Source organism: Anguilla anguilla, chromosome 2 (genome assembly GCF_013347855.1).
Source record: "Anguilla anguilla isolate fAngAng1 chromosome 2, fAngAng1.pri, whole genome shotgun sequence".
In the NCBI taxonomy this organism is placed as follows: domain Eukaryota; kingdom Metazoa; phylum Chordata; class Actinopteri; order Anguilliformes; family Anguillidae; genus Anguilla; species Anguilla anguilla.
This window is the reverse complement of record NC_049202.1, coordinates 18945018-18958307: the sequence shown is the minus strand read 5'-3', so window position 1 is coordinate 18958307 and position 13290 is coordinate 18945018. Positions and strand designations below refer to the sequence as shown.

The 13290-nt window shown below is 43.9% G+C and overlaps 1 protein-coding gene across 2 annotated transcripts in view; it reads left to right on the top strand.

Annotated features, from left to right (window-relative positions):
• ldb3b (LIM domain binding 3b) overlaps nt 1-12938 on the top strand; it is a 29875-nt gene extending 16937 nt beyond the window's left edge. The window contains exons 4-9 of one of the 2 annotated variants that reach the window (XM_035402064.1): nt 6006-6028; nt 7351-7554; nt 8704-8733; nt 10628-10794; nt 12096-12132; nt 12370-12938. In XM_035402064.1, coding sequence (XP_035257955.1) covers nt 6006-6028; nt 7351-7554; nt 8704-8733; nt 10628-10794; nt 12096-12132; nt 12370-12466 — 558 coding nt within the window. In that variant the 3' untranslated portion in view covers nt 12467-12938. Of the gene's footprint in view, nt 1-893; nt 1109-6005; nt 6029-7350; nt 7555-8703; nt 8734-10627; nt 10795-12095; nt 12133-12369 lie in introns of both variants that reach the window. The other variant, XM_035402073.1, reaches the window with a different exon arrangement.
• The last annotated feature ends 352 nt before the right edge of the window (nt 12939-13290 follow it).

The following is a 13290-nucleotide window of genomic DNA, read 5'->3' as shown; positions in this document are numbered from 1 at the left end:
TTTCACTGGTTCTGCTCTCTCTCTCTCTCTCTCTCTCTCTCTCTCTCTGTCTCTCTACTCCAGCACAATGGATTTGAAATAAAATGAAGAAGGGGTTCAATTGCAGGCTGCCAACTTCAATTTGAGAGTATTTGCATCCATATCAGTTGAATCGTGTAGGAATTACAGCCCTTTTTATGCAGGGATCGCCTGAATAATTGAACCTCATATTCATTGTTTTATTTGAAATCCAATGTGCTGGAATACAGAGTCACAGCATATGCATATTCATATATAAGTGCTTCATCTTGCAGCAAGACAAAAGTACTGCTAAAGCTACTAAGGAGTTCTTTAGGGCAAAAACGTGGAATGATCCTGACTGGCCATGTCCATCACCCATCCTGAATTCATTTGTTTCACTTGCTGATGACAAGACTGAAGGAAAAATGCTGCAGAAACAAGCAGGAGCGAATGGTGACTGCAGTACAGGCCTGACAGAGCATTATCAGGAAGCATACCCAGCGTCTGCTGATGTCTAAGGGTCGCATACTTCTGGCAGTCATCAAATGCAGAGGACTTGTAGCCAAGTACTAAATATGATGACTTTATTTCATATGAAATTCATTAGTCCGATTACTTTTGCTCCCCGAAAATGTGGGGGGGGGGAAGAAGGGCTGAAATTCCTGCATGAACCACCTGATAAATGCTCTCCAGTTAAAGCTGACAGGCCACACTTTAACCTCATATTCATTCCCTGTCCCAATACTTTTGCATTTTACTGTATATTTAGGTAACCCATTTTTTTTCCAAGGATAGCCCGGATGAAGAAACACCAGAACAAAGATTTCACATCAGCTTGGTCGGGAAACCTTCCTTCCCTCTACGGGGGCACTGACCCAGTTTCTGACTTGCAGGATGTTGAAGCTGGTGCCACCCCTCCATCAAAGAGCGTGTTCAGCCCCGTCGCCCAGTCCTCTGCTTTACGGAGCCCTGTAGGAAAGCAGGCTTCTGGGCTAAGGCAGCAGTATAACTCCCCTATCGGCCTGTACTCTGCCGAAACGCTCGAGGAGATGGCTCTGGCTCAAGGGGTGCAAGGAGGAGGGGCTTCTGCCGAAGGGGGTCCTGTAGGGTACGTGATGAGACGCGCGTTCAGGGTGCCTCGTAGCCCGCGCGGCTACGACTGGTGCCAGGGAAACGGGAGGGGGCGGAGCTTGGTCGGGATCAGCTGGAGTGGTGCAGTCGCGTCTTTAGCAGGAAGGCGATGAGAACGTCAGCACATTCGCTCTTTGACCTACATGCCCAAACTCATTGGTTCCCACTTCACAGCAATTTCATCATGGTGATTCAGTCACTTGGGAGCCATGGCCAGCTCTAGGATTTTGCTGGCCCTAAATAAGAATGTTTGAGGACGAACTGATTGCGGACTGAGGGCGGGGGATCATTGGGGGAACCAATCGTGGACCGGGAAACCACAGACACTGCAGAGACATAAATAACAATAAAGTACAATAAAAATGTGTGAGTGTTTATGCCAGTAGCCGGCTCTGGTACAAGCAAAGAAATGTGCTTTAGGTGAGCTGCTGTGCTCTGGGTAATATTAACCAGCCCTTATAATTCCTCACTGCCACAGCCCCTTGGACATGTCAGCCATCCTATCGCTGTGTCCGATTTGGTGAAACCGATTCCTCTCGAGAAGGCGACATGAAAGGTCTCCCTGACAACATCTTGTTCGAAGGATACTATTTCACTGTCGCGTAGCATTCCATACCTTATTTTTGGGTTTTAGAAAAGCACGTTCTTCATTCAGTCAAAAATCAGGTTTCATCTTAATTTGGAACTCAAATTTGCCATATAATGTTTAAACCGAGAATGCTGAATCGAGATCCAATTACCGCCCATGAAAAGCCCACTTGCAACGGGTCTAATTAGTCCCCCTACCTCCAGTCTGAAGGCAAGAGGCGCTGCAGTAACCGGAGCGACCTAAAATAAAGACAGGATTGCAGATTCTGTGGACTTGTAAGCTGTCCAGGTGACCTCATGCCTCGCTGCTAAGCAACAGCGAGGTTCCTCAATGCACAGCATGTCCTCAGCGCTGGGTGGTAGAGTTTCCCTCTGGCTGCGTCAAAACAGGAGCGCACCTGCTCCTCGCGCTCCTTTTTAGGGCTCCGCAATGTCAGGGCTCAAGTTCCTGTGTATCCTAAACCAACCCCTACCCACTCCCCTACCCACTCCCCTGCCCACACCCCCTGCGTATGCTCTCACCTCCCTAGATGCAGTACAGTAGTTCCCCCTTTCACTCCTCTTGTACAGTACACAGTGTTATTTTTATTGGCTAAAGGTAGAGTCTCGCTGCGTGTGACAACACCATGTAGTTTTAAGCAGAGGTTTCAATCACAGATCCCAGGGGGCATTCTTTGCTGCTGTATACTTGTAGAGCATTTCCTCAGCATATACATTTTAGTAATGCCTAAAATGCTCTATATAAATAAAACTATAGCACTATCCAGTTACCAAGGGTGGTTTACGGTGTACAGGATCAGTCCAAGTCCACCAAATTGCCAACAATCCAGTGTGCAAAAAGCAGCACAGTAAGTAAGAATACAGAACAGGGAAAGTTTGATCAGAGATTTTCTGGTGGATGTGTTGTGTTCAGAGCTTAGGAACTGACAAATGGAAGGCTCGATCCCCAGAGGAATGTTTTTCAGATTCTGAAATAAGCTTTTGGCCTGGATTCCTTGGAATGGAGAAGGTCACTGAAGTGGAGCCAGAGCATTTAATGGTTTCATAGCCAGGATCAAGATTTTAAAGTGCGATGGGTAACTTTACAGGGAGCCTGTGTATTCAGTGTAGGGTTTGAGTTATGCACTGCCAAACCAGTGGAAAAAAAGCCAGAATCTAGACATCTAGAGGGGTGGAAATCTTGGTTGAGAGATGTTTTGACATAAACAGACTAGATTAACCCCAATATAGCTCAGGTTTTACCAGGATATAGCCTGGCTATGTTCTAGTCGACTATAAAACTTTCACTTTTCAATCAAACATAGCTGGGTTTTTCCCTGAATGCCTAGACACGGTTTCACCAACTTTTCACCACAGAATGTTCTCTGGGAAGCTTCAATTTAGGTGAGAACCCTATCAGCAGAGTCCTGTGAATCATGGGGGGTTGACATTTTTTTTGCAGGGATTTGACATGATCGGCAGTCACAGAGCTTGGTGTTTCCCTGTCTCAGAGGTCCAGGCAAGGGAGCAAAGCTATGATGATGACCTGCTTCCACATTCCTGTCTTATTATAGAGGCAATGGGGAAGAACAGCACCTCCTCCATATACCCTCCCTGCATAAAGCTTTCTCTTTTCAGAAGATTACTTCCTTAACCTCTTAGCGCATTGCCCCTAGTGGTGGGCACGCCCGCGTGCCTAGATTACTAAAGTCAAACATTCGGTGCTACTGCAACCAACGTGTGAGATGAAAACAGAAACGCGTTGTTTCAGTTTCATTAGTAGACGATACATGACAACTATGCCGAAAACGGAGTTTCGCAGCCCCACCATTGTCGCTCCGGTCGTTCATTTAACACGCACCCCCTCCCTGCAGTCTCATCTAAAAAACACCCCCCACCCTTGACATAATGGACAATATTGTCTATCCTGGCATTAATAAAAATATTCTTTCACCACTAAAAAATCGTATTCCGTCATAGCAGCAAGATAAACCCGACAATAGCACTAAGATATGCCTATACAGCAGTGAAAACGCTGCTCACTGAATAACGAAATAAACGAGAAAAAGTTTTTAAAAATGATACCATGTCATTCTACAGTCAATATCTGGGACTAAATATTGAATAAATATAAAACCTTACTGTTGGTTTTACGTGTAGAGATGTCCCTTTTGAGACTGCGTGGTCATATATTGTCTTGGACAATCCGTTTGGGAAATATAGGCGCACCTGTGACGCCTGGGTATCTTCCAAAATAGCTGTGCGTAACACCACACCTGTTGTTTACGGCGTCGTCGTCCTTTTTAGTACAGTCTGACTTGATTTACAATTCATTTATTCGGTAGGCGAGAGTATAAGCTTTCTAACGATGTATAACATGTCTAATTCTGCTTTTGGAATAGCGTTTTATAGGTCAGCGTAACAGAAAATATTCTTACCATAGCATTCACTTACGCAATCACTCTGTTAGCAGACAAATACGATGCACCTAACGAAACGTGTTCAAGGATATTTCGTAATTTCTTGGAAAATACTATTATTATTGAGGACTTCTGAACATAGCTAAACCATATGTTTGCTGATAGACCTAGCTGACATCGTTTTCTGGAGCAAAACAGAAGCGAATAGAACAATATCATTGATACCGTCTCTGTCTCTATCTACTGAACATAGAGGAGATTTCATCATTGCTATGTAAGTATTACCGTTCAAAATATTTCGGTTATATACGTTATTTTTGAAATTGAGTATCTTTAAATAGGTTAGTGGTGTTATATAATGTAAATATTTTACACTGTAATGTAAGCGTTAGACGGAAGTGTAATAGTTTTTGTGAAGCATGCAACAGTGATGACGTCATAGCTGGAACATTGCCAAAACGTGGTGGACGGGTGAAAATTGTTTTCATGTTGTCTCATCCCCATACAAGAAAACATACGGGAGTACAGAGTATAGAAATACACACGAGTTAATTATTACACATTTAGGTACTGTACCGCATTGTGTGACAATGTTTTTGCATTATTTTTTTAATCTGATAGCAATGTTTCATCTTAAACCCTCATAAGGGGCTCATTTATATGCTTTATAATGGACAAAAAGCATTTTATTCAATTTTGGAGAGATTTTGGATATGTTTCTGGACACCTAGCTATTTTAGACCACTGTACTGACTGAAAGCTTGTAATTCCCATTTGAAAATTATGCAACAGTGATTTTCTTGAGTCAAAACAGTTGATTTGTAGTGAAATACATGGATATGTTATGATTTACAGCAATGCATAATTTAGACATTTTGGATAGATTTGGAGATGCTGGGTACACTGCTTAGTTTTTGCTTCATACATCTATAGTAGTTCTACATATCCACCCTTAGATTTTATGAACTTGTGGTCAAGACGTTTTTGACCTAGCACATGTATAGTTTAACCTCCTGCATATATTCAATCTCGCAGTATTTCATTGCAAACTTAAAAAGTGCAAATTTATTTTGGATTTTTTGTCAAAACAATTGCATTTGTGGCACTTTATTTCTTCCAAAATTATGAATATAAACTAATCTGTGTTAGTATTGTAAATTGTACAAATGTCTTGCTTCATTTAAGCCATTTTTCAAGTCTCTGTGGTGTTCACGTCTGGAGTTATAAAGCTTTAAATAGGGTACCCCCTAAATGGGCAAGGATTGGCAAAATTTGGCTTGTTCCTTAAGAGGTTAATTGCTTCCATAATTTTGCCAAGGGACCTGCCCAAATACTTGTAGTCATGGTCAAAATTCCAATGTTTTTGTGTATGTGGTCTTGAGCCATCACATGGATGACTGCATCAATGTGTGTAGTTTAGGGGCGACATAGCTCAGGAGGTAAGATCGATTGTCGGGCAGTTGGAAGGTTGCCGGTTCAAACCCCACCCTGGGTGTGTCGAAGTGTCTTTGAGCAAGACACCTAACCCCTAACTGCTCTGGCAAATGAGAGTCATCAATTGTAAAGTGCTTTGGATAAAAGCGCTATATAAATGCAGTCCATTTACCATTTACCAGTGTGTGAAGTTAACTGAAAGAGTTGCCCAATGATGGCTGTTGTGCTCTGTTATACATCAGACCTTAATCTACAGGCAATCTTCAGCATCACCACACTTCTTCCCCTCTTCTGTCTTCTGTCTTCATGTTTCCTGAACTTTGTGAACAAAACTCCCACTCCATGAAGTGAACGTGACAATAAGATAAACTCTTTTTAATTTCTCTTTCTCTTTCTCTCTCTCTTTCTCTTTTTCTCTCTTTCTCTCTCCTTCTTTAAATGTTGCTGTTACAGATCATTGCCAACACTGCTGCCACGTTAGTATTATCTCCTGAGTTCTCTGTGCTTAGGACCGTGTGGCGTGGAGCATGGTGCTTGATCATGAACATGTGCTTTCAGATTCATTTTCAAACTCGTTCGGCTTGCTTTTTTGACAAAAAAATGCAATAAAACTCAGCCAGCCAGTGAACTGAGACCGCACTGCCTGCTGCATGCCCATGTGGAAAACCCATGTGACCATGTGACCTTTTCCACATAAGAGAGAGTGCACTTCTGGGAATGCTATTTCCTGAGACATCTTTGACGTCACTCTCCAATGACTTTGGTGTCATGCTTTTTATGTTCAGAAACATCAACAATTATTTGATTTTGAGGGCCATCTTTGATGTTATCCTCTGATATCCTTGATATCATTTTGAGGCCGATCCTTTGATTCCCTCCAATATCTTTGTTGCTGTGACACGCGCTGACATCTATGATGTTGTGTTTTTGCACGATGTCACTGCAAGAGCTACTGCTGTGTGTGGCATGTGACCACAGGAATGCCAAGAGTGGTGCATACGGTTTTCTCTGGTGATAGCGTGGAGATCGTGCTGTGCATGCTGTCGGCTGTGTGGTGGCATGATTGGCCAATGAACTGAAAGATTTTACTCTCGTGTGAGTCTAATTCCCTGTATGGCTTAGAGAGCCTTATTTCCTGTGCTACCCTCATAAGCATGTGTTACAGTTAGTTTGCCAAAGGCACAGTAGATGTGAGCTGCTTGTTTTTCTGCTCAAAGCTTTTTTTGGTTTGTGTGATTGTGTCCGTTGACGTTTTCAGTGTTTAATGCTATGTTAACTTATTTGACCATCCTAAGTGTGATGCCCTTTAAGATGTATGCCCCATATTTTGGATTTCATAATTTATTTTCCATTTAGGTGAGTGTGCTTTGTTACACTAAGAAACTAGGATGATTTGTACAATATGGAAGTGTAGCCAAGTTTGGTAGGAAGATACTGCTTATACTTAAAGTCAAGTCTTAAATTGTACTAAGGCTTAACCAGTGCCTACATCTTATTTCAAGACTTGTTATGTGCGCTGTCCTTTCCTGCTGTACCTTGCACCTGCACAGCCTAACTAACCTCTCACAATGTTCTCCTCTCTCATTCTATCCCTTCCTTTTCGTCTTATCTTCTGCTTTATCTTTTACTTTTTTATTCTTTTCTTTATCTTCATCTCCTGCTCATTTTTCTGTCTCCATCTCTATCTCTCACTTCTTCTCTTTTGCTATCCTATCCCTTTGTCTTTCTCTCTCCCTCTACCTTCTCCTCTCTCTCGTATGCTCATCACTGCCACCTTGTGATCACCTCCTCTTCGCAGCACTGAGTATGTTCCCAACTTCAACGCCAGTGTGCTGAAGGACTCCGCCCTCTCCACTCACAAGCCAATTGAGGTTAAGGGCCCGGGTGGCAAGGCCACTATAATCCACGCCCAGTACAACACCCCTATTAGCATGTACTCCCAGGACGCCATCATGGACGCCATAGCTGGCCAGGCCCAGGCCAGAGGCAATGAAATGTCTGGGTAAGACACGCCCCTTTTCCCCCTTGGCCTGCATGAACTTCCTGTTCTCTGCCAATGACCAGCTCTTGGCTGGAACTGGGATTGGCTTCTCCCCTTCTTGGAGGAAAAAATGTTTGCATGCTATTGGTTTCTTAAAATTTCACAGATACAACCTGTTTATTTTATCTGTAATAGATATGCATATAACATTCAAGCTAAGGCTATTCCTAAGCAGGCATGATGTGTGATTTGTGAGGAGTGCCATCTGTTAAAATCTTCAGCAATTGTCCATAGGGCATGGCAGAGCTCTGAGATCCACTGAGAGGTGTAAGGGGAGGTATAGTGATTGGTTGGTTTTAGAGACCAAGACGGATGCGGCCTTCTCTTGACACTGACAGCCTACGAACACACAGGGGACACCTAGTACACTTGGTCACCTCATGTAGGGTCAATGATAAGCAACTATCTGTGTGATCATAACACAGAAGTACCCACTGACTCACTCACTCATTCACTCATTAAACCATTGTTGATTCTACACCAACCAGCCATGACATCATCCTGATTCACAAAATTGTGACTGGATTAAATAAATATATCTGTCATTATCTCATTAGCCCATTGCTTTCACTGGACCCATAGTTTAACTCACAGTTAAAGCTCCTTTCACAAATATATTTCCATTTGAAAATACACAGAAATAAATTAACACATGGACAACTTTAGAAAATGTGTAGCATGTTTTTTTTTTTTGTTGCTATTAATCCATGTTTCATTTTAGTAAGAACCAGGGACCTTACTTCCATTGAATTATGTATCTGCTGTCTACATGTTTTTGACTGTCTTTATGCCTGCAAAGACATACATGTCCGTATATCTGTGCAATATGTGTGCATGTATGTAAATTTGCATGAATGGTGTATATATCCATATGCGTATCCCATGTCTTAATCAGGAATGTCACTTGAACGGACATATTCCATTGACAAGCTCATGTCTACTTCTCCTTTTCTCCCCAAAACCCCCAACCCTTCTGCTACTCCTTCACCAAACCAACCAACATCCACACCACGCCCTCCATCTCACTTCTTCTCCCCTCTGCTCGTACCCCTTACCCCATCCACCCCCTCTGTGGTTTGGCCCCACCCATTCCCCGCCCTGGTCACTCAGTGAGGAAGGTCAAACTGGTTCTCCCCTGGCGTAAGTAGACTGACGGTCATCTCACACTGGTGTCGAGTCTGTCTCTGTCTCTATCTCTCTAACGCTGTCTTCCTATCTTCTTCCATTTTTAACTGTCTCTTTATCCTAACTGTAATCTTTCCCTTTTTGCTTCTCTCTCTATCTATCATTCCATCTCTTCCTCTCCATCTCTCCTCACTATTCTTCTCAATCCTTCTGCTGACACATTTCATTCTCCCTCGTGGATGAGTAAAACAATCCCCGGCACAGTGATGCATACTAGCGCAGTGATGACATCATAATAGACGAGTGCTTTTACAGCGTTTACAGGGGTGAAGGGTCACTGCAATCAATACCAATAGTGGTATTGCACTCACACAGACATGCACATACATGCATACATACACAGTTCTATTGACACGTGGCTTTTAACAGAGGAACTCAACTGAAGAACAGAGCAGCCTAGCTGTCAGAAGAGGATCCAGGCTGTTATCCATGGTTTTTATTGTCATAAGAACCCACTGCTTTCATTCCATTCACATTCTGCTCAGCTGCGACTCCATTAATAACCTGCAAGGTCTGCCACCTGCACAGGCTGCTCTCTTCAATGGCTTTAGGCCAGAATCTGGGCGTCAGGTCAGATTCTCAGTAGAGCACTTCCTTCAGATTGGATTCAAGGTGGAGCTCTGAGCATGACATTCATTCTATTGTTCAGGCACCTCGGTTTGTGGCAAGTTAGTTAGTCCGTTAGTCAAGGGTCCCCTTAAGTATCACATGGCAGATGATTTCAAACTCAATAGTCATGAACGTTCATGCACATTTGATGGATTGTAGTCTCAAAAGAGAATATTTCCCAACAGCAAGTGCGCATATAAGTTACAATTTACTACTTAGTTGCCTGGATACCCAAGAAGAAGAAACAGATTTTAAAGTTTGGGCTGATGTGACACAAGGGTTTTTACAATGGCCCACAGAGTTTGAGTTCACGCAGTTTTCATTGACTTCTACAGTCTGTGAACATTAGGAAACACTGGAAGAAGTAGCGGCTGACATTCCAAAAGCAAGATAGTGTAGCACACAGTATTTAACTTAGTCATTAGGAACAGCCATTTCATGAAGACACAAAAAACTGTTTAACAGACTTCTGCAGCATTGCTTGGCATTGCAAATTTCATGATTAACTGAAGCATGAATGTTCTGAAAACGTTCCTATTTTGCCCTCCTGCTAAAGACATGCCTACACGGGGTGGAAAAAAACAAATAAAATAAATACTGTTGCGTCAGACAGTGCAGAAAAACTGCTGACAAAGTGTTCTGTAAAGCAGTCGCTTTCATTCACAAGGAAAACCACACGACTGCAGGCTCGAGAGTGAGTGGGTTTAGTGACATTTACGCAGTGTTTCTTAGACACTATCAGGACTGTAGGATCATTCAAAAAACCACAGCTTGCTCCTTCTCACAGGCTCTTTTGAGTCATTAAGTTGCACTTCAAAGTGTGGTAGGCTGCACTGCACACAGGTTTGGGAAGACAGCAGGGAAGACTATCTGCAATACAGCTTCCTGGGTTGAAGTGGGGTGGGGGGTGGGGGCTGCTGGAGGGTTGTCAGGGTTTGCATGGGGCAACAGGTGCAGGGGGTCAGATTAAAAGTCAGTGATACTGTGATACTGCTGTGTGGTTCTCTGTGAGTTTGTAGTATGCTCCCTGTCCTGTTAAAGACTGTGTCGGAGTGGAGTGTGGGGTGGGTTTTTTCTCATAGGGGAAGATGGCAGGGTTAAAGTTCATGTACCTGACATTAACTCAGCTCTTTCTATGTTTGTGATATACTCCGTGGTAAAGATTATTTCAGGGATCCATGGGGGCTAGTTTTGGGCTTAAAGGTCGCTCGCCTAACGTTGGCTCTCGCTGTGGTTGCAGTACGCTCCCTGTTAAAGACCGTCTGGTAGACAGTGCCTCCCCGGTGTACCAGGCTGTGATCAAGAACCAGGAGAAGGACCCGGACCTGGCCGAATGGGCCCGCCGTGCCGCCAACCTGCAGTCAAAGTCCTTCCGCATGCTGGCCCACATTACAGGCACCGAGTACAGTGAGTCAAGCCTCCCTCCCTGCCTCTCTCCTTCTGCCTCTCTCCCTCTGCCTCTCTCTCCCTCTGCCTCTCTCCCTCTACCTCTCTCACTCCACCTTTCTCCCTCTACCTCTCACTCTACCTTTCTCTGTCTGCCTCTCTCCCACTACCTTTCTCCCTCTACCTCTCACTCTACCTTTCTCCCTCTGCCTCTCTCCCACTACCTCTCTCTCTCTCCCTCTCCCTCTCTCTCTCTGCCTCTCTCTCCCTCTGCCTCTCTCGCTCCACCTTTCTCCCTCTACCTCTCACTCTACCTTTCTCTCTCTGCCTCTCTCCCACTACCTCTCTCTCTCTCTCCCTCTACCTCTCTCCCTCTGCCTCTCTCTCCCTCTACCTTTCTCTCCTTCTGCCTCTCTCTCCCTCTGCCTCTCTCCCTCTACCTTTCTCCCTCTACCTCTCACTCTACCTTTCACCCTCTACCTCTCCCTGCCTCTCTCCTTCTGCCTCTCTCCCTCTACCTCTCTCTCCCTCTGCCTCTCTCACTCCACCTTTCACCCTCTACCTCTCTCACTCCACCTTTCACCCTCTACCTCTCACTCTACCTTTCTCTCTCTCTCTCTCTCTCCCACTACCTGTCTCCCTCTACCTTTCACCCTCTACCTCTCTCACTCCACCTTTCTCCCTCTACCTCTCTCACTCCACCTTTCTCCCTCTACCTCTCTCACTCTACCTTTCTCCCTCTGCCTCTCTCCCACTACCTCTCTCTCTCTCTCCCACTACCTCTCTCCCTCTACCTTTCACCCTCTACCTCTCTCACTCCACCTTTCTCCCTCTACCTCTCTCACTCTACCTTTCTCCCTCTGCCTCTCTCCCACTACCTCTCTCTCTCTCTCCCACTACCTCTCTCCCTCTACCTCTCTCTCTCTGCCTCTCTCTCCCTCTGCCTCTTTCCCTCTACCTCTCCCTCTACATCTCTCTCTACCGCTGAGAAATGAGACAGAAGACAGAAATGAAAAAGAAGATTTCCTGCCTAACTGAAATTCACACTCCCTGTGTGACACCGCCTTGCAAGGACACCAGTCACAGTGATCTCAAGGCCTCGTTGCGACTGCTGGAGACTTCTGAAATCATATGCTTGTACAGTAATTCGCAAGCAAGCTGCAGCAGCCGTGACTCCAAACCTCTTCTCTTCTGTCTTAATGGCCTTTTACGTTTCCTTACCCATCCCGTTTTAAAAAAACAATAAATGATGTGGGATGCAGAAACATGTACTCATTCTCTTTCTCCTTTTCATTCTCTTTCGCTCTCTCTCCCTCTCTTAGTGCAAGACCCAGATGAAGAGGCCCTGAGGAAATCAAGGTAGGCCATCTGCAGTGTCAGTGTCAGTGTTTGTGGCAGTGGGAGAGTGCTTGTTCCTAAAGTAATTACAACATTGTTACACATGGTGTAGTTACTATAACAGTAACTTAATCAAATGCAAAATGTCACTGTTAAGGCTATTAGCCACCGTTAATGAAGACCCCAGCCAAGGAGTCCACAATCTCTAACCCATCTCTTGCCCCTTGATTTTTTCCCCCCTCTTTCTTCACATCTTAGGGAAAAGTTTGAAACGGAACTCCGGGGCCCGCGATTCACCAAGTTGAGAAAGTGGCATCACGGCCTCTCGGCTCAGATCCTTAACGTGCAGGAGTGAGCCCGCGAAGGTGGCAGATGGACAGAGTAACCGCATCGAAGCAGACAAGTTGAACAGAAGCGCAAGAAGAGGAGCAGAGAAGGGAAGACTTGAACAAATGCAACTGGAATGTGTGTTAGAGTGGTAGACTAGCTCAGAAGTAAACACGAAACGCTGCCCTGAAAGTGCTTGTTCTTCACTTTGTTTTGTGTTTTTTTTTTTTTTGTTCCTATATCCTTCCGCCACTGTAAGGACATATCCTTCAGCCAGTTAACACATGGCAATGATGTAGTGCTCTGCTCTTTCTCTTTTCTTTTTCTTTTTTCTCTTTTGGCTGTTCAGCTGATCCTAAAAGAAACATATTACTACTGTACAAAAAAGAATTATGAAAGAACTTATTGTATTTTCTCCCTTATTACGTTGTATTTTCTCCCGTATATTAAGAGTTCATCAATGTGAATAAATACCACTTTAAATGAAGTGAGCCACACAAGAGCCTTGTCAGCTTTGTTTCTGGGGTGAAGTTGGAAATTTCTTTACTTGTTCACATTTTTTTACTAATTCTACTTTTACAACACCTAGTGCTATTTTTCCTACTAAGATGAAGAACAAGAAGAAAGAATTGAATTCATATGCAGGACAGTATATATGCATATCTAAAGCTATGTCATTCACTCTGTTCTCCACCATTCAATATCCGTATGCATATTAAATCTTTTTTATGCTTATCGATTGACTTCTCTATTGGAATATTGGAAACCAAACAATAATAGGTGTACTGAATAACAATTTAGACTTCTGGCAAAATATATTAATGTCTAAAGCTGTCTCATTCCCTATGTTCT